The following is a 27894-nucleotide window of genomic DNA, read 5'->3' as shown; positions in this document are numbered from 1 at the left end:
TTCAGACATATGGGTGGGATTAAACTCCACCAATAATGAATTAAACTGAAGGTTATTAGAAGAAACTACAAGAAAGTAACTGTCAGAGAGCACCTAAACTGATTGATGCTCCAAGTACCTGATTGCTTGAATTCCCTTCTGAAGAAACCAGTAGCAACGCAACTTAACCAAATTAGATTTATGAATTTGGAAAGATCTAGGTAAACTTCTCTCCATTTAGGAGCCAAAGCCATCAGAAAACGCAGATGCAGTTCTTGGTGTACTTTTTGCAAGCTTAAGCCATGTAATGTGATGTGAAAGCAGCAGGTGGCAGCATTTGTCCCATCTATGAAGTACAACCTAGTATCTGTGAGCTGCAATAAAGCTGAAAATGATCAAATCCTTTAGACCAAATTTCTTCTTAGAGTGGCTGCACTCTGTATTGTAGGCTTATATTAGTATTTGCGGCTTGTTATTTTTAATCGACCATCCTGGAAATGCATCATATAATAAAAGCTAACAATAAGGAGCCTTGCAGTTTCTTACGAGCCTAGTTGTGGGTACAATGTGTACCTAACAGGTGAAAAAAACTCTAAGGGAAGCAACAACAACAAAAAAGTTATGGTGCCTTTCAGGTATCCCATAATACTTATCATCATGACAGCATTTGCCAGCAAAGAAAAAAGACAGTGGGACAAGATAAGATTGATAAGACTGTGTAGCTGCCTCTCCGAGTGACAATCACATGCCAGCATTCTCTGGTTATGGAAATGTATTGTCTAGACTGTACACTGCACATGCAGTGAGTCCCAGTTTGACACACGCTTGTTGACAATCCATCCTCTGCTTCAGGCAGAGCTCCTTTCAGTGCCTCTAGATTGATGGGTGCTGTGTGCACTCTGGATACCTTCTTTGAACATCAGGTCAAGATCTAATGAAACTTCGTTTGCTTTCTGTCATGGAAGGATCTTTATCTTGATTTTCTGGTACCACTTGTCTTCTCTTTTTTCTCTCAACAGTGTGCACAGGGATACTCTGTGTCTGTGTGTATTTTGAAGTTACATTGCTTCTTTTCCTCTCTTCCAGCCTGAACATATGGGCCAATATGAAACAGACCAGGAGGCGAGCTGGGGGATGAAAGGTACATTGCAGTAGCATTTCCACTCCATGCATTTTTCCTGTGAGGATGCTTGTTTACCTCTTGCCCAAAGGGCTACTGCTCTGTTATCTTCACATGGTTCGTGTAATGATGGTACAGAACCAGCTCAGTAACGCATTCATTACAGAGAGTCTTCTTTTTATCTGATTGAATATAAAGATCTGACTGACATCCTGAATTATATGGTGGTGTAACAATGTCGAGTCTATGCCAATGTCCTGAATATGTGTAAACAGCCACAGTGGTTCTCTTTGCTGAGCAGGTGGTGTTCTCATATCAAACAGAGGAAGAATCTTATGTCTTCAAGGATTGATTAGTTTTTCTGATTGGGAAAGAAAAAAAAAAAAAACCCACAAACATTCATTGTGCTTCTTGTTTGTCCTACAATGGTGCTGAAATCTACAGAATTTAAAAAGCAGAATTTCTTTTTATTGATTTATTAGATAACAGTTTCAGAGGACTGTGAGCTTAATATGGAAGTTGGTTGGAATTTTCAAAAGAACTGAGAAATTCAGGAGCATGCAACTTCTGGTGGAGAAGAGAAGGATTTTATTTCCAAGTCACTTAATTTTTTTTAAAATCTTACTCCAATGCTTCATTTGATGGCTCTGTATTGATAGAAACCTTTGTCTGAGTAGCTGGCAGTGTAGATTTTGAAAAGACTTATCTCTGATTTTCATTTCAGATCATAAAAATGTCTATGAAATCATACTGGTAGTCATATTTGGTAACACTGGCCTAACTATAGAATCCTCTTGTATTAGTTCAGATCCATGAGCAATTCCCTCAGGAAAAAAAAAAAAAAAAATTACGATGTTCTCTTTGCTATCATTATTTCCACTGCAGTCAGTCCAAGTGCAGGATGTTGGCATCTTGGAATACTGTATTAACGTGATGATTTTCATGTATGTTCCCAAAAAGACATGGCTATAATTATCCATATACTGTAACTGTTTTCAGTAAAGAAAAATATGGCGGGATTTTCAGATGACAGTCTGACTGAACTATACACAAAATTCCCAATTTTACCAGACATAGTCACTGCATGGCAGCAAGAGATGGATTTTGCTTTGGTTTCAGGGGCTTAAAAAATTCTATATTCATTCAGACCATTGGAGTCAAATTCTTCTAACACATGTAGTTATTCAATAACAATTGAAAACCATAAGAGAAATATAGCAGGATACCAAATTGCTAATGTAACTAAATGTTCATTATGGTCACTCTGAAAGAAGCCTATGAATTCTAAACTGTGAACCTATTCTTGTTCTCTTGCAGAATACAAGGTAAGAAGGGCTTTTCCAACACTGGAAGAACAATCAGATTCGGCACTTCCTAGCAAGGTTACATGTGTTCCTTTTTTTTTTAAAAAACTTTATTTTGTCAATTTTGACCCAGTGAAATATTTGTCAAATGAGGATGCAAGTTTGTACCGTTGAAATTAGTAAGTCCCCCGTGCTGTTGTTTCCACATACCAGAATCAAATTTGGCTGGAGTTCATATGCTCTTGTCTTTTTAACAGATTTATCCTTATGAGACACTTATTGTAACAAATCGTGTTCGTGTGAAATTGCCCAAGGATGTGGACAGGACCAGACTGGAGGTAGGAATGATATTTTCTTGATGGCTTTGCAACTCTTTATCCTGTTTGTGTACTACCTTAGCTATTCCCATACCCAATCAAAGAATAGAGAAATAGCACTATATATTATATTTTGTTTCAAAACACTGGTACGTAGGTAATTTGAAAAGGAATAGAGTAGCCAAAACCAGGCAGATGTATGATAGAGCAGGGTTTCACAAAACTACCAATAGTACCCATTTGTTTTGGATGATTTTATGGGATGTTGAAAGTCCAAACTAGATGGGTGGAAACCAGTTTTTTTTAAGTTCCTATTATAAAAGAATCTCCTTGAATAACCTGAGAATTAAAAAACAAAACAAAACAACAACAACAACAAAAAACCACCTCAATTTATCCTGCAAGTAAATGGATCCATTTCTGTTTCATTCTCTCATTCAGTCTCCCCTTTGCCTGTGTGGTATACAATTGCTTGAGAATATGTTATCCATTTGCAGTAGCATCTACCGCTCTCCAAGAGTAGTAGTGAAATTCAGAGAAATGCAGACATAACTTATCATGATGCTTAGTTTCCAAAGGCCATATCCTGAAGTTGATATTCAGGCAAAATTCAGAGGTGGTTTCTGTTTTTGTTTTTGTTTTGTTTGTTTGTTTGTTTTGTTTTGTTTTGTTTTCCTAAGTAATGACAGGACTTAGTAAAGACTCATCGGAATTATTAAACTTTTGTACCTTTGTGTGAATTACCATTAAGAAGAAGAGAGTTAAAAAAAACCCGTGTACTTAACAATGTTACTTTTGGTAAACTTTATATTTAAATAAATTTAGAGTATTTTAACTTGATCACTTAAAAAGAAAAGAAGAAAAATTACTGAAGTTTAATAGTATGTTTTGGACATGCTGTACATTCCTTAAATGCTTCAGTGTGTTTGCTGTTTGAATACCCAGCAAGTGGTATGGATTTGGTCGTAAGGAAAAGAGCCTCAAATGTGTGCTGTTTTAAGCCTGGGGTATAGTAAGGCATCAGATCCATAATAAAAGCTTAATGAATCCAGAAGAAGGAACAGGAGGCTGGTGGGGCACTCATCTGGACACACAAAGGACTCTTTTATGTACATGCATATTTGCATGTTTATTAAATAATAGAGGCTTTGTTTAAAGACTTCAGCCTGGTCTATATGGCAAATGCGTCTCTAGCTTGCTTTAAGAAGACATATAGTTTGCTTTGGATGGATCATGCATGTCCGTTATGAATAACTATTGCACTGTCCTCAGCTGGGACTGCTGTTTGTTTAACACTGGAGTTGCTCAGTCTGCTTCGCACCAGGTGCAGCTCTGGGCCTCGTGACTTAAGAAGCCTGACCACTTCAAAGATCTCACAGAGCTTTGCAAAAGAACAATAAATAAGGTCTGCTTCCAACCTGCACCAGAAAAGCGATAAGGGGATCAGACTGGTCTGCTGATTGTTGCCCTGTGTTAAACATTTTGCTCTGCAGAAAGGACTCCTTTGTGGATTTGTAGACCATCTTACATTTATTAGGGATGGGTAGTTTTTTTAACAATGAAATTAGCAGCATTTTAAAAGGATTATAACTACTGGAAAAACAGAGGCAGCATTCGACCTCATCCGAGCATTCAAACCATATGTGGAGTTGAAAGACAGGAACAAACTGTTGCATTCTCTGCTGGCATCTTCTCCTCCCTGTTCCCTTTCTTTTGCATTACAGAATTGTTGACAGTAAGTAACTTTGCATAGAAAGGGAGTATAACATCATTTTGTCTCATAGCAAAAACAGATTGTAACTTAGCTGCTGTCTTGTGCATTCACCAGATTTCGGGACAAGACCCAGGACTTGGGAGCCTAAGACTGTCTGATTTTAAAGATTTTCCCAGGAATGTACCAGTACTAAAGAAACACACACATACATGCACGTATCTTGTCCACTAGTTGAAGTCCCATTTAGTATTTTTTGGTATCTTTAAGCTTTTGGGGATGACACTAAATTCTGGAGTCAGGCATTAAGGTTAGATTTCACTTTTTCTTAAGCTGTATTTCACATATGCTACAAAGTGTGATTCAGTGCTGACAGATCCCTGGGAAGCAAATGCTGTATTTGAGCAGAATGGGTGGCCAGCTTCTGCTTGGATCCTGCACATCCAATTTCACTTTTAAAAGAGTTGTATTTTGCCTACAGGAATGATGATTGCACTGCTAAGCCTTTGCATTGTCCTAAGTGGTTTATCTTGGAAAATCTTTTCAGACAATGTTCTAATAGTTTCTTCTAGTTTCTTATGGTTTCATTATGATCAGTTTTGTGGAAGTATTATGTTCTCACTGCTGCAAATCTCAACATCCTGGTTGTGATGGATATGGACAAGGTAGTAGTGGTGTTGGTGGAAGGACATACAGAACATTTGTGTTTCAATTGACTGTCAGATCTAAGAATGATTTCACTTGTACTAAATGTTTAAAATCTTATATGTGATGTCTATATGTTTTGTCTGGAGTAGAGGAGGCTCAGGGGAGACCTCATCGCACTCTACAGTTTCCTAAAGGGAGGTTGTGACGAGGGGGGGTCAGCCTCTTTTCCCAGGCAACAAATAGGACCTGAGGAAGTGGCCACAAATTGCACCCTGGGAACTTTAGGTTAGATATAAGGCAAAAAGTTTTCACTCAAAGAGTGGTCGGATGCTGGAATGGCTGCTCAGGGAGGTGGCGGAGTCACTGTCCCAAGCAGTGTTCAAGAGACGTCTGGATGAGGAGCTACGAGATGTGGTTTAGTAGCTTAGTAGGTAGTAATGGTGATAAGAGGATGTTTGGACTAGATGATCTTGTAGGTCCTTTCCAACCTTGTGATTCTATGTGATTCTCTAATTTCCCGGTTTACTTAGCAGTAATGAGATAAGTAAATCTGTATAAGATATATTTCTTCAGCATTTCTTGCAAATTGGCTTGAAGAAAACTCCTCTTTGTGAGACAGGTTTTTGAACTTTGAATGATCCAGCGTAGATGGAGAAGGCACTGTTATTATTCTCTGATGTCTTATTCCAAGAGAGGTCTCCTGAAGTGTATGTTCTTATCATGAAAAGTGAATTCACGTAAAAGGTATTAACTCCTTGGGTCAAATTAAGGGAGGCGGCAGCAGTGAAAGCTTCAGCTAATGGTCAAGGATTAAAGGAGGGTGGGGTTTTAATGGTTGGTAGTGTTTGCCTAACTTTGCTCCCATTTTGAGTATTTTTTAAATTACTTATTGTGTAAGAAATCTATTTCGTGACTTAGAGCTAGTATTTTTTTGTAAGAATGCATATTTTTCTAGGCCCAAGAGGCACACGAAGATTAGTAGGGCTCAACTGGTAATAAATACTTTAAAATAATAAAAATTCTTTCTTCATAACCGCATATATCTAACCGTAGAAACACTCGGCATGTTTTTGTTTGCTTGTTCTAACTCAGCAGTGAGGCAGAAGTAGCTCAGCTCTTTGTGCTCCTTGAGGAGATGTTTATGCCAACATTGAGCTAATACATACAACACTGAGTGTAGTTATAATAAATGACCTGCTGATTTTTAAGTACATTACCAGCACTCTGACTTTCGAATGATTATCCTGGATCTTTGTTCAGTATAAGCTGATTAGAAATGCAAGGAATTTATTAAAGATAAGGATTTGGCATAGGAATTTTTCGAAAAGTTTCTCTTCACCAGACTGCTATTTATTCCGTTGTTAGATGAATAGAGCAGCATTCCTCAGACAGTTGTAATGAGAAATGATTGAGAACAACTTAATTTAGGCAACAACATAGGACTGAAGTATACAGTATGGGGGAAGAGAAGGAATTGTATCCTCATCTTTCTTGTAGATAACAAAACTGGAGGGAGCTGCTGCTAAATATGTACTAGCAGTGTGCCCAGGTGGCCAGTGGCATCTTGGCTTGAATAAGAAAGTGTTGCTAGCAGGAGACAGGAAGATGATCATCCTTCTGTGCTCTTCAGCTACACCTTGAGTACTGTGTTCAGTTTTGAGCCTCTCACTATAGGAAAGATACTGAAGTCCTGGAGCATGTCCAGAGAAGGGCAACAAAGCTGGTGAGGAATCTGGAGGACAAGTCTTGTGAAGAGCAACTTAGAGAGCTGGAATTGTTTAGTCTGAAGGACAAGTGGCTAAGGGGAGAATCAGAATTACAAAATGGCTTGGGTTGGAAGGGACCTCAAGGATCATCAAGTTCCAACCCCCCTGCCACAGGCGGAGCTGCCAGCTGCTAGATCAAGTACTTGATCAGATTGCTCAGGGCCCAATCCAACCTGACCATAAACATCTCCACAGGTGAAACATCTACAACCTCTCTGGGCAGCCTGTTCCAGCATCTCACTCAGTGAAAATCTTTCCCCTGACGTCTTTAGTTTAAAACAATTCCCCCTTATTCAGTCATTATCTACATGTTTAAAAGGTAGATTTCCCTTATGTTTATATTCTCTCTTTAAATATTGGAAGGCTTCAAGGAGGTCTCCCTGCAGCCTTCTCTTTTCCAGGCTGAACAATCCCACTTTCTTCAGCCTGTCTTCACAGGAGAGATGCTCTAGCCCTTGGATCATCTTTGTAGCCCTCCCAAAAGCTCTACATCTTTCCTGTGTTGAGGGCCTCAGATTTAGATGCAGTACTCCAGCTGGGGCTTCATGAGTGTAGAACAGAGGGGGACAATCACCTCCCTTGCCCTACTGGCTACCCATCTTTAGTTCCCACTATGAGGTTCAGGGATGTGGGAATCCTGGCTGCCAGTAAAGACTGAGGCAAAGAACTCATTGAGTACCTCAGTCTTCTCTGTATCTGTTGTAGCCAGTTCAGTTCTCCTTTCCCACTTGACAGAGGAGATATGCTCTCTTTGCCCTGTTTCTTATGACCTAAGTACCTGCAGAATATCTTCTTGTTTTGTTTTTTTTTTATGTCCATCACCAAGTTCGGTTCCATCTGTGCCTTGGCTTTTCTAATCCCATCTCTGCATGTCCAGGCAGCATCCCTGTATTCTTTTCCGGTGAGACCTTATAGCTCTCTACAGCTACATGAAAGGAGATTGTGGTGATGTGGGGATCAGCCTCTGCCTCAGTGTAACAAGCAATAGGACTAGAGGGAACAGCCTCAAATGGCACCAAGGGAGGTTCAGGTTAGATATTAGGAAAAATTTCTTCTCTGAAAGAGTGGTCAGGTGCTGGAATGGGCTGCCCCGGGAGATGGTAGAGTCACCATCCTTGGAAGTGTTGAAGTGTGTAGATGTGGTACTGAGGGACGTGGTTTATTGGAGAAGTATTGGTGGTAGGTGGACTAGGGAGCCTACAAACAGGAGGGGAATCAACTCTTTGAAAGGGTTGATAACTGCAGGACAAGGGGAAATGGTTTTAAGTTGAGGGAGGGGAGATTTACGTTGGATGTTGGGGAAATTCTTTACAGAGAGAGTGGTGAGGTGCTGGAACAGGCTGCGCAGAGAGGTTGTGGATGCCCCGTCTCTGGAGGTGTTCAAGGCCAGGTTGGATGGGGCCCTGGGCAGCCTGGTCTCGTATTAAATGTGGAGGTTGGTGGCCCTGCATGTGGCAGGGGGGTTGGAGATTCATGATCCTTGAGGTCCCTTCCAACCTGGGCCATTCTGTGATTCTGTGACTTTTGGACTAGATGATCTTGGGGATCTTTTCCATCCTTGGTGATTCTGTAATTCTATTCTGTGGCCACATGAACAAAAAATCTGCCTGCACTTGTGATGGAATAATACTGTTCAGCAGCAGAAGATGTGGGGGCAGCTCTGCAGGAGTCACCCTGAGGTTTTGCTGGAAAATGAGATGAATGTAAGTCAGCAGCACACTTTGGCATCCTTCTCAGATGTAGGCCCTGAATGGCCAAAATGCAAGTCAAAAATTGCAGAAAACAAATCACAGTTAAATATAAGGGGAAAGCTCCTCATCACAAAGGCCAGAGGAAGGCCATAGCAGTGATCCAATGGATGGAACACCTCCCCTGAAAAAGATGGGGCTGTTCAGCCTGCAGAAGAGAAGGATCTAGGAAGACCTGATAGCAGCCTTTCAGTGTCTGTAGGGAAGCTGTAAGAAAGAAGGTGGCAGACATTTTAGCAGAGTCTGTTGTGACAGGTTTCAAACTAAAAGAGAGTAGATTTAGACTGGATATATGGAAGAAGTTTTTTACAATAATGGTGGTGTGACATTAAAACATGTTGCCCAGAGAGACGGTGGGTGTCCTGTTTCTGAAGATATTCGAGATCAGGCTGGTCGGGGTTCTGAACAACTTGATGGAGCTACAAGTGTTCCTGTTCATTACAGTGGAGTTGGACTGGATCACCTTTAAGGGTCCTTTTCAGCATGCATGATTCTGAGAGTGTATGATTCTATGAATTCAACTAGGCAAGGCTCTCCATGTTATGATTAAAGTCAACCCTGCTCTGAAGGACTTCCATAGCTCCTTTATTTGGTTAGCATGACATATTCTGTGAAGACACAGTTTCAGTGTGAGGAATTTACAAAATAGAAGTTGTATTTGCTGCAGTAGCATTTGAAAAACAAAGTAATTTGATTAACATTGGAATATTGTATCAAAATAATCATTTTATTATGCAAAGGGTTAAATATGCAAAGGGTTCTGGGAGTGACATCACCTTTCCATGGTACAAATTAGTACATTCTTTATCTGCTGTTTTCCCAGTGTTTTTCGACATGGTCCTTTTTTTCCCCAACAGAACTTAGGATTGTGGGCACTTTTGAAAATCTTATCGACACTTTTAAGCACTTAAATACCTTGGATTCCTGATATAATGTGCTTGTTATTTTTATCTTAGTTTAGATATTGCTTTGCCTGTTGTTGAGTCACAGAAGTGTGAGTTAATTCAGTGCCTGCACATCCAACTTGACATTCATGAACAGCTGCATAGATTTGATTTATTTATTTTTCTCTGGAAATTACTTTTATCATAGAGGATAAGATTTCTTTCATGGTCACAGACTGGTAGTTTTAAAAACCATCATAGTTAGTCTTCCATTTGGAACGCATAATTGAGATTTTTCATTTGATTTTCTTATCTAGATATATCTTAGCTTCTTTAGCATTTCTTTTTGAACATCAGAGAGTTAAAAGAATTACTCATTCGTGCCTATGAAATACAGTAGAAAGTAAATTATTCCACTTTTGTTTGAGCCTGCTCATTTTTTAACTGAAACAATTGCTAAGGAAGAAAATACTCTGGAATGTCAAGTAGAAAGCTTTTCTTGCCACCTTGTTCTCTTGTAAATAGAAATCAGAGATTTAAGCATGGGTGTGGTCTTGTTTGAACAGTATGCTCACTTTAATTCAAATACATTTTTCCTCCTGAAGCTACTTGTCTGGATCTGTTTTAAGGATGAGACTTTTTTCCACTAGCTTTTCTTCAATAATTGCCCTGGGTTCTACCCATTTGGGCTGTAATCATTTTAGGAAAGACTCTCTGAGCAGCTGTTCCAGCACCTCAGCACTCTCATAGTAAAGAATTTCCCTCTGATATCCAATGTAAATCTTCCCTCCCTCAACTTAAAATCATTTCCCCTTGTCCTGCTGTTATCTACCCTTTCAAAGAGTTGGCTCCTCTCCTGTTTACAGGCTCCCTTAAGGTACTGGAAGGCTGCAATGAGGTAACCCCACAGCCTTCTCTTCTCTAGGCTGAACAAACCCAGCTCCCTCAGCTTGTCTTCATAGGAGAGATGCTCCAGCCCTCTGAGCCAACCATTAGACCAGGCTGCCCATATGAGCTCTTTCAGAATGAAGTTCGTATCCTGGTGTGAAAAAGTGCACTTTGTGGATGTTAGTGGAACTTCACACCATTTAATTTGCAAAACATTTGTGTTTGTGTTTTTGTTTTTATTCTAAGCATATGTTTGTATTGGGATCGATGATGAATGTCTATATCAGTTTTCAAAGTCCTTATGAAAGGGAGCCATTGTAAAATGAAATTACACATTAGAAATGACTTAATATGTAAAAAAGCTAATTCCTACCAGAGTGGGAACAGTGTGAAGCTGAAGAGCGATTAGATATGAAGAACACGTAACTAAAGGAAACTGGAAAATCTGCTTTATGAACAAGGTATTTTTTAACCTTAAGTGAGTACATGTGGAAAGTTTCATGTTGACTTCAATGTACTTTTTTTGGATCAGCCCCAAAGACCATAATCACTTGAAACCAAACCTCTGAGCCCCAGCTGTGCATCTGGGACAAATATCCAAGCAAGTGCTAGCACCAGCATCCATGAATACACAATAAATTATGTAATTGGATTCTCCAGTTTAGTAGACAATAACCTCTACTTTTTTTTTTTAAAGAAAACTCCACTGATATGTCTAAAATGTCTAAAATCATCTATATATTTCCCTTATTCACTATGAATTCACAATTTTAGTTTTATTAATGATCATTTTTTAACGACAGAACATTTTTATCAACAGGAAGTTGAGGGCAATGACTTATGTAATGGGCAGTATGAAAAGGTTCATTTGGTTGAATGATGGAATAATGGCACAGGTTATCCTCAGAGTGGTTCTAATGTATTCAACTATGTAGTAAGATAATATAGGTAAAGTATTGATATCACTGGGTGTAAGTGGAGTAGCCCACGTTATTTTAACATACTTCTTAAAGTTCATTAGGTAGCAACTCTTTTTCTTAACTCCTCTCACCCCCCCCATCATATAGTTAGTATGTAATAGTTTGAAATATTTATTGAGCATGAAGTTTAACTGCTTGGTAGATTAGAATAATATTTCAGTACTCCCTTGGGAACATGGCACATAGCTAATTACAAATGTGGTAGGCTTAGAAGAAGCCTCTGAAGAGTCTGCTGAGCCCCAGCAATGCAACAGAAAGGAGCGCAAATGTTCTGGATGCAAAATAAGGATTTGAAATTCAGTAGGTCAATGAGATTTTTTTCCAAAAACTTATTTTTAGGCATCTGAAAGTTATATTTGATCAAAATTCTAGAGGTGTAGGAGAAGGAAATGGGACTAGGGAAGCAAAGGGGGAAAAATGAAGGAAGGAGTAGGCCATTTTTATTTCACATTTATTCAGTTGAGATCCTTCTAACATCCTAAATTGTAATGCAAGAATAAATATTACACCTCACTTGTACAGATTCTGCACTACCCTACAGAGCTAAAATCTGGTTATTTACATTAATGCCTGCTTACCTGTGAATAATTTTTTCCCCCAAAATCCCACCACAGTTTGGGTATTTTGTATTTTGGAGACTGTAGAAGAGATCCTATAGCTTTTGCTTTTATATTTTGTGGGTTAGAGGTTTTGAAGTGTTACAACGAGTCAAAACAAAAAATAATTGAAGTAGGAAACTATTAAAATTACACTCTGTACAATGGAGTACTTCAGAAAGAGTCACTATGGATTCATTCAAAGGCAATGTTATGTTCAGCAGTCACTTCCTGTGTATATAAGGTAACAAAAATGAAAACAAAATCAAACTGGAAGCTTTAAACAACCCCTAGGAATTAGAATTTCGATTTTTCTTTTTTTTTTTTTCTCCTTCAGCTCATCACCTCCTGCCATCCAGTGTGTTGGCTCATTGGTTTGGTGTGACTCCTGAGGAAGTCTGATATCTGAATTTCCTACATCAGCAGGTTTTCTCTTGTGGACTTCCATCCAATTACTGTCACAGAATAAACATGCTTGTGCAGCATGACCTGGTCACAGCTTAGTGCACTGTAACCATAGGTTAATTGCAGTTTTCCCTTACTGTGACTTAGTCATGCTAATGCCAGTATTAGTTTTGAAGATCTTTGAATGTCATTAAAAATACAGTTATTGTTGTATAAAAGAAATCTCATTGAATTAAATAAACATTGTAACTCTATTTAGAATGATTAGTGGCTTTTTAACATGGCACAGAAAAACAGACACAAGCCTCGTTAATTTTCAGCAGAAAGCATCACTTCTGTCTGAGTTAGCACTATATAGAAACTATTTGAATGTGCAGTCAATTACTTTTCTTTGGGAAATGCAAAAATGAGCACATATCTGTACCACTCATTTTAATAATCAATGAACATGAGGATTTTCCATTATAGGGTTGCAGTACATCTGAGATGCTTAGCTCAGTCCATTGATTACATAGTTCTGTATCATACCATTAAGAAATTTGTTTCTTCCATTGTGTATGTATGCTGTAGGAGAGCTAGCCACGTAATTATGACAGAGGTATGGCTGTGCTTCTCGTGTAGCACTGTGCTGTATTTTAGGTAACATGCAAGTGAGGCGTTATGTATGACTGAACTTGAGTCTGGTCATCTTTTTCTAATTTCCCATGCAACCTTGCACAAAGTGCTATCCAGGACAAGACTGAATGCTACTGATTTTACAAGCCTTTACAAGATTAATACAATTGTTTTAAAACAATATGATGCAGTAGTTTGTTCTATTGTGTTAAACTGACTCTTAAATATACTGAAAATGTTTGATGTCGCAAGCTCCAGTTTAGCAGCCATTTCAGTGAGTAACTGTCTTTAAGTTATTTACAAAATCTTTTAGCAAGGCTTTCAGGCAGCATCTTGTTAACACCACTATGCAACTTCTAATTTGAGATAATCTAAACACAGACAGTTCAGAGTGTAAGGGTAGAAAGGGACCTCGGTCTGGTTCCATGGTACTTCTGGGGGATGTAAAGGTTGGAGGCCACCTGGGTCAAAGTGATCACAAAATGATAGATTTTTTATCCTTGTTGAACCGCAGAAGGAAGTCAGCAGAACTGCTACCTTGGACTTCCAGAGGGCAGACTTTGGTCTCTTTTGGACCGTGGTTGAGGTAGTTCTGGAGGGCATTGGAGTCCAGAAAGGCTGGCAATACTTTAAGGAAGTTATTTGAAAGGTGTAGGAGCTGACCATCCCCAAGTCACAGGGAAAGGAGACCAGTCTGGCTGAACCTTTGGCTGTAACTCAGGAACAAAAGGAAAGTTTATTGTCTTTGGAAGAGGGGTCAAGAAACTTATGGCAATTACAAGTACATAGTGAAGCTGTGCAAGGAGAATATTAGAAAGACCGAAGCCCAGCTAAGGGGAAAGACAACAATAAATATTTCTATAAATACATCAACTGTAACAAGAAGGCTAGGGAAAGTTTTCATCTTTTCTTGGACGCAGAGGGAACACGGTGACCAAGAATCAGGACCAAGCTCAGGTACTTAATGCCTCAGTCTTTAATAGTAAGACTAGTTGCTCCCTGAGCACACAGCCCCTTGTGCTAGAAGATAGGTATTGGGAACAGAGTAGGCCCTGCATAATCCATGCTGAGATGGTTTTGGACCTGCATTCTTGTGGAGAAGCTGGCTGCCCACGGTTTGGATGGGCTCTGCTGGGTGAAACACTGGCTGGATGGCCAGGACGAAAGAGTTGTGGTCAGTGGAGTTAAAACCAGTTGGCAGCCAGTCTTGAGTGGTGTCCCGCAAGGCTTGGTACTGGAGCCACTCATATTCAACATCTTTATCAATGATCTTGGTGAGGGGATTGAATTTACCCTCAGTAAGTTTGCAGATGACACTAAGGTGGGAGGGAGTGTTGATCTGCCTGAGGGGAGAAAGGCACTACAGAGGGACCTGGATGGACTGGATTGATGGGCCAAGGTTAACTATATGAGTTTCAATAGGGTCAAGTTTTGGGTCCTGCATTTTGGTCACAACAACACCAGGCAACCCTACAGGCTCGGGGAGGAGTGGCTGGAAAGCTGTCTGATGGAAAGGGACCTTGGTGTACTGACGGATGGTCAGCTGAATATGAGCCAGCAGTGTGCCCAGGTGGCCAAGAAGGCCAATGGCATCCTGGCTTGTATCAGGAATAGTGTGGTGAGCAGGACTAGGGAAGTAATCCTGCCCCTGTGCTCAGCATTGGTGAGGCCTTGCCTCGAGTACTGTGTTCGTTTTGGGGCACCTCAATACAGCAGGGACATTGAGATGCTGGAGCAGGTCCAAAGAAGGGCAATAAGGCTTGTGAAGGACTTGGAGAGTATGCCCTACGAGGAGTGACTAAAGGAACTGGGCTGTTTAGTCTGGGAAAGAGGAGACTGAGAGACCTTATTGCTGTCTTCAAATACCTGGAAAGTGATTGCAGTGAGAATGTGGTTGGTCTCAGTAGAGACAGGTGACAGGACAAGGGGAAATGGCCTCAAATTGTGCCAGGGGAGGTTTAGGTTGGATATCAGGAAAAACTTCTTTACAGAAAAGGTGGTTAAGCACTGAAATGGGCTCCCCAGGGAGGTCTTTGAGTCCTGATCCCTGACTGCATTTAAAATCCACTTGGATGTTGTGCTTAGGGATATGATTTAGCAATGGGTTGTTAGAGTTAGGGTAGTATGGTTGTGATTGGACTTGATCTTACACATCTTTTCCAACCTGAGCAATTCTATGATTCTCACAATGTGCCCAACTTTGCCACTGATGAAGAACAGAGAAGTAGATTGAATTCAGCTGTCTGAATATGGTCAAATTTTCCCAAAGGGAATCAGGAACTTGTTCCTGGCATATCGTAAAACACCCAGACTACCTTAGAAACAAGGCCAGCACTAGTAATAATAATAATAAAAGAATTTTAATTTTATTAAAACTTGAGCCATTCATTTAATGGCCCAATGATGCAGCGTTAATTTAGCTGGATATGGATATTTTAAGCTGACCCAAAACTTGAAAACAAGAGAAAAGAAATCAAAACTTAAGTTCTTGGCCTTGTACATGCCTTCTCTCATACCTCAAGATTAATATCTTGCTCTAATTTCTGCACATAATTTTCAATTTCCTTTCTTTTGTTCGAGTAATGAGACAAGGCAATGCTTCTGCATGAAAATATTTCAGCTAAGATCAATTAATATTCAAATACCTAAGAAGAAAAAACAATCTAAAATTTCTTAGCCCTATTATATTCTCTGCTTTTGGTAAGAACTGTCTGAAAGCTATAAGGTTTAAGAAAGTCCAAGAACAGTGTGGACAAAATTTAACGTCACATAAAGAAAACCATGAACATAACCTTCCCACACTGGCCTATTCCCATGGTGTTTAGACCCTTTCAGTACTTGTAGACATTTACCATATTTTCCCTTAGTCGTGATTTGGCTATGCTTTTACATACTTAGGCCTTTTAGTCTTTCCTCATAAATCAAACTCAGCAACCCATGATTCCTTTTGTTACTTTCATCTGAAGTATTGCCAGTTTGATGACATCTCTCTGGGATCAAGGGTTATTCTAAAATCTGCAAAGAGAACTGTAATCATTGCTGCTTCTATGGTTAGTCCCCGAGCTGGGGCCCAAGATGTTTAGAAAAAGGACAGTGAGTGCTTCCGAGGTGCAGGGAAAACAGTGGGAATTATGCTACACTGGGCACAGATGAGTATCCTCAGATAGAATTCAAACCAATTTTAAATTAATTTTGCCTTCTGGAATTAATTTTGAGTGTGAGTAATGCATTGGTGGAGTAAGAAACTTTGCTAATGTTGCAGTCTTGTAGCATAGTCCTTGAGACGAGGAGAATTAGAAGCAGAATAACTGCTGAGTGGAATGGAAGGTGAAAATAAGGGAGCTCATCCTTTTCTCATCTTAATCTCTGCTGCTAGCTGGTATCCTTGCATTGGAAACTCTAAGCTGCTTTTGGATCAGGCTGCACCAGCTGAGAACTGTGAGAGAGGGGGGAAAAAAATTGGAAAAAAAAAAAGGTGCTGATATAAAAGCAACTTAAGAAGAATTAGAAAACTAATGTAGTCAAGGATTGATGTCATCTGGGCATATGCTGAGGAATAAAGAGCACATCTAATTAATATTGGCTTGTATAGAATCATGTGGATTGAAAGCTCATTGATTGAAAGGGCAAAGCAAAATGATAGAAGAGCAGAGTTTGTGCTGAGACTGGGGAGGTGAGATGTAGCAAATGTCCAGCATATCACAGGAAGGACCTGTGCTCTGATATAGCACCTGCTGGCTGTCTCTGAGTTGAATTTACTTTGAATTTACTTCACTGTTGAAGGAGATCTGATGAGATTATAGCAACTCCCAGGAAGAAATTTTGTAATGTCTCTCAAGAAAAAAAAAAAAGACGAAAAGATTTCTTTCAAAATTTTACTTTTCCTATGTTTCTGAATCATGGTCAAAGCAGTTTTACCTGCAGGTTATAAACTTTCTGACTTTCTTCTAGGATATGAACAACAGTTTCTCACTAATTTCTCTTGAGGTGACATTTCAAGTGTTACCTATAATCTAAAAGAAAGATAAAACAAGATACGATCCATATTGCTTATCCAGATTTTTTTTCAACCCCATTTTCAACAAGCCATAGACATTATTCTTGCTTAGAGAAATTAAGCTTGCTAGAATTTTCTACTAGATAACCAGAAAAATATGAAAAAGAAATAGTGCAAGGAAGAGTTACTTTTTTCTTTCCAGACCCTATAGAATTAAATTCTGTCAGAAATTGTTGCTAAAATACATTGTCAGATGTTGCTCATTTCCATGCAAAACAGAATCTGCTCTGCCAAATATGCATGGTGCATTTGTTCCATGCTAAGTGTAGTGCTTATGTTGCGTTGTTCTCATTGGTCAAAAGAAAAATGAAGGCTCTGTTCCAAACTCTTAGTCACTGTTGCTCTGAATATGTGGAATCTCAAGGGGAAAAAAGTCTGTCCTTTTTTAAGAAACCAGGAGGGCCCACAAGACCATTCAAGGTAATTCAATGTAGTTACATCTTGAAAACAATTTCATTAACTTTCCTCGTGCAATTTGCATTGCAAATTCATCAATAATAAGTGGAAAATAGAATTTTGTTTAAATTTGTCGAAAAGTAGCTTTGTAGAGTAGTGCCAGTGCAGTTGTGTCTGTTGTCAGTTAATCCACTGTGAAACTATCAAGATGTGTTAGCATGCTCCCTGCCCTAATTTTGGCTGATAACAGAATAACTTCAAGGAAAGCTTTATGGAAAAGGAGAAACCATCCTTAAAAAAAAAAAACATAAAAGTTGTAATTTTCACTATGTTGAATCTGTCCCTTTTAGATGATGTGCACCTAATACGATGGAAACATTCACTGATAAAGCTAAAATGTTTGAAAAAGTGTTAGCCTGCAGTTATCAGAAGAATTTTATACAATATTGTTTTGCAATTCACACAATAATATGTGTGCATATACTACTCGTTGTTAGGCAAACGTTATGCACTTTCATAATTCCATCTCTTTCAAATTCCTAATGCTGTTGTTCTCCCTTTTTAACTTTGTATGTATAAACATATGAAACATTAAATAAGAACATACTTCTTGGCATTTCAAAAAAGCTCTGTCAGACTTGGCTTTCTGATACAACTCTACCCCCATGAATGATAGCATTCTGGATTTAAGAATTTAGCAGTGTGCTCTCTCCTTTGCATAACACTGCTATTAGCAGACCAGTGCAGTGTCCACCACTCTCATTAAAGATCAAGGAAGATAAATCCAACTCTGATTTTATGTTGGTATCAGTCTCTTTCAAATCCTGGAGTACCTTAAATTTGTCTCAGTGTGCTCTGTCATCACGCACCATGTATAAACACATCCTTTTCCTAAAGATTGTAACTTCCACTCAGTTGGCACTCTGTTGGAAAGATTGTTATTCTTATTTTTTTCCAAAATTCACTAATGTTAACAATTTCATTTCCCAGTTGCTGTAAGCTAATGTGGTTTTGATGCTTTTTTTTTTTTGTTCAGAATTTGAGAATTCAAGCATAATCCCAAATGCAGTACTTTGTGATGAATTTTAAAACTTAAGAAGGGTAAAAATATTCCTGTGCACGGAAGATTTTAATGATACCTTTGTGTTTTCATTTTGAAGAGACATTTGTCCCCTGAGGAGTTCCAGGAAGTCTTCAAAATGAGCATTGAGGAGTTTGATCGCCTGGCACTTTGGAAGCGGAATGACCTGAAGAAGAAGGCCCTGCTCTTCTAGTCCTTCATGGATAAAATATGTGCTTATTCAAAACAGAAATAGTCTTGCCAGAACTATCACATGCACTTGCTGTTGAACCATTGTCCAGCTTCATTGTGTTAGTATGTGTCGGAGGAAACAGGACAGATTAGATTGCAACATGTTGGAATACAAGGAATTTGCTAATCTTGCATTACCAGCTGGTTCAGTCAGTAACTCTGGTCCTACCCAGTTTACAACATGCAAAAATCTAGCTTTAAATTTATTGTTGCTTGCAGTTATTGCTTGATGCAAATGGAAATTCTGAAAAGAAGAGAAAAAGTGTAGCTGTGACAAAGGAAATCTGACATTTTGTTTCATTAAGTTTTAAAATAAATTTTTACAAAATCAAGTAATGAATATAAAATTATGTAATGGAGGATCACATGCGATTAAAAATGTGGTAAAAGCCAAAGAAAAGCATGTCCACAAGCAATGATTGCAGCTCTTTATGTGTGGTACTTTTTAAGAATGAAAGGAAAAATACAGAAGCACCTTAATTCTTCTTATACTTTAGACACAGCCTATTCTCTAAAAGGTCATTTTTGTCTAAACAGTAACTAGCTATCTTTAATTACAGCACAAGAGTTTTTATTTTATTAAGAATATATTGTGACAGAAAGCACTTATTATGACTAAAATGTATACAGAGACCTTCTTAAAAATTTACTCCCATTCATCAGGAAAACAGAAGCCTTATACAGCTGGTGTAAGAGTGTATTGTGACAGTTAATAGTGTTTTCCTACTATCTTGGGGTGTTTGGGGAACTTTTTTTTTTTTTACATTTCATGCTGATATAAATGCCATACAATCTTAATTATATGTAGATAGATATGTCTATCTATAAGGATTTTTTTTCATTTATGTGTTTTTAGTAAAGACATTTACACGTTCTCCACTTTCTGGCTTTATATCACAAGCCATGAGAATGGTAATGGCAATTGGTAGGTGTGGAAATTGAACAGTTCAGCATAAAATGTAACAAAAAAAAGCTTTGTGTGCTCTATCAATAGTATATCAAATTATAATCAAATATATGGAGCCCTCATGCATTACTATTTGCATGTTTCTATACAAATCAATTAAAAAAAATCCCTATATGATACTGGTGCAATACCTTGGAACTATCTTAAATAACAAGCAAAGCTAACGAAATCTGAGCATTTGATACGAGCTCTTAATATCTCTTCCAACTGGAAGACTGTATTAAATTTAATAATTTCATATGGTCAGAAGTATGGTTGCTGACAAAGAATGATTAAAAGTGAGTTGCTAGTTTTGTGTGAAACTAAAAGAGCATTATAAAAAAGTACATTTTTCAGCCACGTGTCAGTATTCTGCATTTTTACTGCCTTGAATGTTTGTATTCACTTCCTACTTCACTATGTCTTTTTGCATAAGTAACTGGTTAATATATGCACTACAACACACTGTTTCAACTGCCCCAGCATTGGAAAAATCATAGCATTGAACATGCCTTCTTCCAACTAATTTTCAAAATCCATATTGTTGGAAATATTTTCTCATGACCTAAATGTTTTGTCTGATGATACAAATGTTTAAAAGAATCATTAAAACAAAGACATAACTGAATAACTGTGCTAATTGTGTATAATTTATTCATTGTATTGCTGTTCTGGATAGGTTCTTTCAATTATATTAATGTAACTATTATGTTATTTGCATTAGGTTTGCTCAACAAGGAGACAATATCTTTTGTTGTGGAGTGTACCTCTGACTGTAAATTTACTGCAAAGTTGTTTGTAACTTAAACAATCCATGGAGCAACTGACACATCAAGCAAAATCTGATTCACTTTCAGACTGTGTAGGGCAGTATAAGGAAAAAAAAAGGGGACAGGCTCTTTAGCAGTGTCTGTTGTGATGGGATAAGGGGAAATGGTTTCAAATCTGAAGAGCGGAGATTTAAATTAGATACAAGGACACAGTTTTTTTACAATAACAATGGTGAGACACTGAAACAGGTTGCCCAGAGAGGTGTGGGCTCCCCATCCCTGGAGATATTCAAGGACAGTTTGGTTGGAGCTCTGAGCACCTGATAGAGCTGTAGGTGTCCCAGTTCACTGCAGGGGAGTTGGAATATATGACCTTTAAGAGCCCCTTTCTAACTCAAATGATTCTATGATGTCCCATGTGCACAACCAGTAGCCAGTCTTAATTGAGAGCTCCTAATCACCCATAGGCAACATCCACAATACTCTGTAACCTCAGAATAGCTCATTATGTCTTCATATTGCAGTCAAATCCAGCCAATCTGAAATGTGATCAGCAAGGCTCATTGGGCACTTTGGACCTGATATCTAAATCCAGGAGAGTAAGCAGCTGAAAAAGGGTGGTTAATATAGTTGTCCTTGGAGAAAACTACCATTCTCATCTATCTGTTCCTTGGACATCAGATTAATTACAGACATCTTTTCCATGAAAATATTGCAGGTTGATAGAGGAAATCCATATATAGGTGCAGATCACATACAGGTTCAACATGGATCTTCATAAATAATGTGAAATTGCTTAGCGACAGTTAATGCAGATATCAGTCAACATTTGATCAAGAACTCCACACTGACGAATGTTGTTACCCAGATCTTTGGCAGATGACAAGTGAGGACAATCAAAGCTTGTGAGCTCTGTTTTACGCATTCATGCTGTTTTGAGCCAGTTAATCTGTTATAATGCCAACAGCTTTAAAGTTATCTTCTGAAGGTCCTCATCCTACCTGAGCTGAATCAGATAAAATTCTCATTTTGCATACCCTCATGTTGATGTTTTAGTTCATGAATACCAGTTCTAATGATAGTAAACAACTATACCTAGAATTGATACTACATTATCTACCTATGCATCATTCTGTTTTCTCTCTTATGGTCAGTCAAGGGATAATACAACTTTGATGACATCCTAGTGTTGAAAACCAGTTATATGAATCTCAGTTGTCACATTTCTGTCTGCTGAATGTAAAAAAAAAACAACAATCCATCTGCAGATGTGTAAATCACAACTATTTTCTCTTAGATGAAAATAATTTTGTACAGGTGAAAGTAGTAAGCCAACAATCTCAGTAAGTTGGTAGATTATCACTCACAATTACTGGCAGTCATAGACCATGTTAGACCAAATCACTTTCAGGGCAACAGAATGGCACTTTGACTTGCACAGATTTCATAGAAGGCCTTAATTGTGTTATTCTTTATACTGCTCACCAAATAGGCATGTATTCAATGCCAAACACACAAAAATGTTCTAGAAGACAGTCAGTTTATCAACTTTTGTTCCTACTGCCAGCCAAACCATAAAGGAATTTTGCCTTCCACACTCAAAATCTTTGCTGATGTTAGATGAACGAATACTTTTATGTATTTTATGTATCCTTCTTATTTCATTTCCCCCAAAGTTTGAAATGGTCTGTAGATGTCTGTTCAATGCAGAGGTGGTATAACTCAATAATGCTCTCTTTTTCAGGTGGTATATGTCAGTGTATCACTCTATATTTCAAGTGTCTGCTGTCATGTGGTGTAGAGACCTAGTCGGTAGTGCTTTGTAGCATATCTAAATTCTCATTTACAGTATGATCCTGTATGTTATATTTGCCACCGGACAACTATACTAGTGTGATAGAGCCTTAAATGAGCAGCAATTCACTGTACTGCTAGATCCTCTGTACATTATCTTAACTCCATAAGCCAGAACATGGCAAACCAGAGCATACAACATTAGTGTTTATAAATTTATCATATCTTCCTCATTTAAAAACTGTAAATTAGAATTTTGGTCATGTAGTCTACTTTCAGTAACTTGGAGTATCTCACAGATTAACATGTGCATAATCAATGTTCTGATTTATTTCTAGATTTCCGTATGCTAATCTTAAATAGCATTATGAAATGGAAAATACATTTCAGAATAGTTAGTTAAATCTTTGCCAGAATTCTCCTTCTAATAGTGTGGTCCAGCACTGGCAGAACAAATTCATAGTCTCAAAAAATCATTGGTTATTTTTTTAAGATTATGCTCTTTATCATTAGATATTGTTCTTTGTTTTCAAGGAAATTAAATCTTTCAGCACTTTGGTAAGTATGGATGTGCCTATACAGCTCAAAAGGATCAATGTAAGTCTTGATGGAACCTGTCTTGATATGTATTTAAAAAAGCAAGAGAATTCTGTCAAACATTTCATTTTCATACCTGGATTCATTTGTATGCCTCAGCTGTTCATGACAATTCTGATGTATGACCTAATTCTCACCTCATGTATTTTAAAGCCATGTCTGAAACACAGGAATGAAAAAGCCACTTTATTTCATCATCATACTCTGAGACAAAGGAACATATGTATTTTTGTGGTTGACTTTCTAATGCTAAGGCATATCTGACCAACAATTCCAGATAGGAAACCATGCATGCCAGATTACTATTACAGCTGTCTGAGAAAGCTGGACATTTTTGTCTGACCTGCTATTTCTTTTCATTGTGGTTCAGTGGAGAACTCCGAAAGCTGGAATAGCAGAAACAGGGAAATACACTTTGAGAAGCTACCTGGAATCAAATAATCCCCTAAGACAAGGTTAGTTTTACAGAAACTAAAGGATGCAGTTCAGATCAAAAGAAGTACCTTATATTCTATTCCTCATTTTGGTGAGGAACCATCTATTCAAATTTCCCCAAGTGTGATTAAGTCAGACCATTAGTTTTATTAGCCTTTCACAGGTCTGCAGGAAAATGCTGTTCTACTATTTGCAGATGAGCTGGAGGAGATCTCAGGCACTGCCAACTGCATGGCACATGGGCTCCAGAGTGTCACTCTCCTTGTATGTGAGAAACAGATTCATATTCTTCTAAGCTTCTCAATATCTAGGTTGAAACACATACATTTTTTCAGACATCTTGCGTATCTACCAAAAAAAAGAAAAAAAAGAGGAAGACTTTCTGTTATCATAGTGAGAGACTGCAAACCTCTTGTACATGTCAAATCATACTGGAGGCTTGCATTTTTTTCATATTCAGTATGCCTCTGAGATACAGCCAAACCCTTCTCACTCTTTCTGCTCTAAGAAAGCTGTGTTGGAAAAGCTGCTGCTCAGGAACAACGCATGCGTGAGAAATGGTAGGTTTCAATAATTTGCTTCTCTGATTGCAAAGTTGTAAGCACATACAGCAAGCTGAAGTTTGTTTGTCAGGTTACTGCACCTGGTTATTGTTTTCTCCTCACATCCATCGTGTCTCTGATAAAGGCTCAGAGAAACTAACAATAGACAGGAGGACCTGTCCCACATAGGTGTCATCTAAATATATAGTGAATCAAAGCTTTAACAGTGAGATTTTTCTGTCTCATCTATGATGTATTTAACATTTGTTATAAGAAATCTGGATATCCTTGATTTGTTTTCCTGAATCTTGTCAAATTTTTGTCCAGAATGATTTGTGGTTGATCTGTTTTCCCCACTTGCTCTGATGAATGCCTTGATTGCATCCTCTAACTCATCCCTCTGCTAACAATTGTAATCTCTTCAATCTTTTTGAGATGAAAACCATCCTGTGTCATTGATAATTATTCTGCAAGCTCCTCTCATTCTAACTTGATGCAGGAGGTGGGCTGACTCAGAATAAAGGGATGACAGTGTTTTACATTCAATGTGGTATGATAAATATTCTAATATCTATTTATTTATTTTTAACAGGGGAAAAAGAATGATAAGAGTGGCGTTGGCTCTTTACTACAAATTTGCATTATGCTGAAACTCTGTTTGAACTAATCACATTACTGCAAACATATTTACCTAAGTGGATATGCTTCTGAACTCCAAGAGTTAATTTTTTCCCAGCTATCTTCATGTTTTTTTATTAACTGATAATTAGATAGATAACAGGATAGATAGTAAGTCAACCAAACTAATGATCTGAGTTTTTTCACAGTCTGGCCTGATAATTTGGTTGGGGTATTGGGTTAATACTCTTCTTGGCAGTTGATAATTTTGCTAGTTGTGGCTTAAAAGAAAATCTCTCAAGGGCACGGACAATTTGGGTAGCCCTGTTTTGCCTGCATAATACTAAGCATTTTTCACCTCCCAGCTAGGTTTTAATAGATGGCAGTGCCTGCAGCACTGTGTGAGGTGCTGCATGAGACATAAATGACATCAAATGGTTCAGATTTAATTCTTCCACAATTATTTCTTCATGTAATAACTAGTAACTTGTGTAGCACAGTAAAAAATAACAACAATCAAAGGCTACTGAAAATATTTTATTTCATCATCAATGGCACAAAAGAAAATACAAATATGCAGTAGAAGCTAAAACATGTATTTTTTTCTGAGTAGGATCTAGAATGAAAGGGTTCTGCAGAAGAACCTGTGATCATTAGCAGGACTGTGAGGAACTGAATTTCAAGCCAGATACCATCCTTCAGGACTCATAAGTGCTTCTGAATATATTCTATATAAATATAGGTAAATGACTATGTACTCTCACATTTACTTTGTGTTTGAACCTCTGAAATGGGCTTCCATATAAATTAGCACAATTCAGGCCTCCTGTGCTCACAGGACAATTTGAATTAGTAGTCCTACTCTAATAATCATCTGTCTGGCAATACCTACTCTGGAATTAGAAGTATTTATGATAATTTTCTCAGATCCCATCTTGTTTGCTTAAAAAATTAAAGGCAAAGTATCTACTCTAAGAAAATGCATAAGAAATAGAAATTTGGAATGGTTTTGTAGGCATAGAGATGATAGGTTAAACTAGATGATGTTAGTGTTCTTTCCAACTTCAATGATTCTACGAGTCTGTGAAATGAAGATGCCTGTGAGTAACACAAACCTTACAAAGATGCCAACTCCACAACATCCCATTTTGAATTTCAAGCACTGTACAGAAGGCTAACATTAGAATAGCATATTTGCAGCCAGAAAGAAGGTCTTTTTTCTTTCAAAAACTTTCTAATTCATTACCTTAAATTGAAGAAATGGAGCAAGTTTTTATAGCAGAAAAGCTGTATAACATATGGCTTTGCTACTTTTGCAAGGATCAGTAAAAGCAAACCTGGCCAAGATTTATTGAAGGAATAAGAAAACTAGTCATGTAAACAAACAAACAAACAAACAAAGACTGATAAAAGACTGATTGCGTTGCAGGAGTAATAGCTTTTGCACTGCTTACATAAGAGTGTGAGGAGTTGGTGTTGTAAAGCACAGTGGGTTTAGCTGAGCTGTTGAGAACTTCAACAGAATTGTCCAGGCATGATTTTGACAGATTGTAAGTGTAAGAACTGACTGTTCCCTGATCTTGATGATAAAGGTGAAGAGGGGAATGTGTTGTTCAACAGTGCAGGGGGCAGGAGAAGAGAAAAGGAAGGGCTGAGGTTCCATTTTTGACACCATTTTGCTTGAGTTCAAAGAAAGCAGGAACAAGAAGGCAAAGTTTACAAGAAAACTTGCCCTGATGTGTTCAACTCTAATGTGAAATATAAAAATAATGAGACTAGGGTTAAAGAAACAAAGAAAATGCTGATAACCTATGTTTGTATGTGGAGATTTGAAGCTCCTTTTCGGTGACACTAGGAGTTCAATGGGCAAAGAGTAAAAGGATTTAGCATAGCATTTTAAAAATGTCAGGTGTTAAATGCTAAGCCCACTGAAATCAGTGGAAGTCTGATGTGCACAGAACTGCAAAGGTCAGGTTATACAGAGCTTTTCAAAAAGCTGGAATCAGCAGGGGGGATTGTTTTTAAAGGGAAGTAACCGCTTTTAGGTTCACATTCAGATTCTAGAAAGTGTACATCCCTTTTTAAGGTGCTCCCTATTCGCTTTGATTCAAAATCAGTTAACAGTGAAATTAAGACAATAATTGGTTTTACATCTCTGTAAAGAGTGAGCAGTTGCAAATAATTTCTCTACGCCGGAGAGGACCTACATGTGTACAGCCTAGGGAGAAGTACCTGTGTTGTTTGACAGCTGTGTTTGCTCTTTTCTTGAAGTTTCTGTGATACACACTTTTTAAATTTTACTGTCTACAGAAAGGTAAATGGCATTTCTGTAATAGGAAATTTTACCTATACAATAATCCTTGTGGGACACATATATACTCAGTGCTAAGCAAGATTCCTGAAACAAATATTGAGAATATATGTAAAAGTTTTTTTTTTTTTTATATGCATTACCCCAAAAAACCCAACTCCTTGAAGATCTCCTTCAAAAAAATACATCTAGAAATTTTAGAAAGATGCTGTATATTTTGATATTAACAAGGATGGAGCCTGCTGTAACAGGATCATGGAACACGAAGAGGAAGAGAAGAGAAAAAATCACACTTTATCAAGAATTTTCCCTTCCTAATTTATGGAAGTTTTAAGCCTCTGAAACAGCTATAAGGAAAAAATCACTCTTTCAAGGTGACAGAAGATGAATTCTGTTCTAAAGAGCCATAACTTGCCAGCATGCTGCATGGGGCAGTGTGGCCATTGGGTGAAGTGCCATTGTAGTTGTAGTTTTCGTATGTCTACTTGGAGAAGAAAAAGAAATGAAGCAGGTTGACTGTGTTGACAGCCTTTCTGGTACCCAACATACAGGATGTTTGTTACAGCTCCGATTTCACTTTAAGATACTGACAAAACCATGCTTTTTTTTTGAGGCTGTTAAAAGAACTTATTGAGAAGTATTGAGCAGACTTTTGGGGAGTGCCACTCATTGCTTACATCATCCAATAGCTTTTATGGAATGGTTTATTTCACCAGGACATTGCCGAGGTTTTGGGGCCTCTTATACCACTAAGTTGTCTGATATGGACTCAATCCAAGGCATATTTGAAGGGGAACTGTATATCTTTGAAAACTGACACACGCTTTTGAATGCTTAAAGTACTGTTTTCCTGCCTTTTTACATTATTTAAGTGAGCCAAATCCAAATTGCTTGGAGTTTCTTAGAAGACATAAATCTCAACAAATGGTAGGGGATTTTTTTTTTATCGCGCCCGTTCTTCTCCAATTTCATCCAATGTTGATTATCCGAGGGGAAACAAATCTTCAAACATACATAATAATTAACTCTCCTAAAGATAATAAATATGGTCTGTCATTACAATAACTTTCTTCCTTCAGCAATCTGGGGACGGTTGAACTTCTGATCTTGTAAACAGCTATACTTAGATATTTTACTGACTGGAGTATTCTAATT

At 38.0% G+C, this 27894-nt stretch overlaps 1 protein-coding gene across 1 annotated transcript in view; it reads left to right on the top strand.

The window, feature by feature from the left end:
* ABLIM2 (actin binding LIM protein family member 2) overlaps positions 1-18688 on the top strand; it is a gene marked incomplete at both ends in the record, with an annotated part of 138176 nt that extends 119488 nt beyond the window's left edge. The window contains 4 exons of the mRNA XM_079534967.1: positions 1066-1120; positions 2417-2481; positions 2661-2741; positions 18575-18688. Of these exons, the coding sequence (XP_079391093.1) occupies positions 1066-1120; positions 2417-2481; positions 2661-2741; positions 18575-18688 (315 nt within the window). The remainder of the gene's footprint in view (positions 1-1065; positions 1121-2416; positions 2482-2660; positions 2742-18574) is intronic.
* Between the last annotated feature and the right edge of the window lie 9206 nt (positions 18689-27894).

The sequence above is a fragment of the Tetrao urogallus genome (assembly GCF_951394365.1).
Source record: "Tetrao urogallus genome assembly, chromosome: 4".
NCBI classification, from domain to species: Eukaryota; Metazoa; Chordata; class Aves; order Galliformes; family Phasianidae; genus Tetrao; species Tetrao urogallus.
The sequence above is the reverse complement of the archived record's forward strand: the minus strand, read 5'-3'. Positions and strand labels throughout refer to the sequence as shown.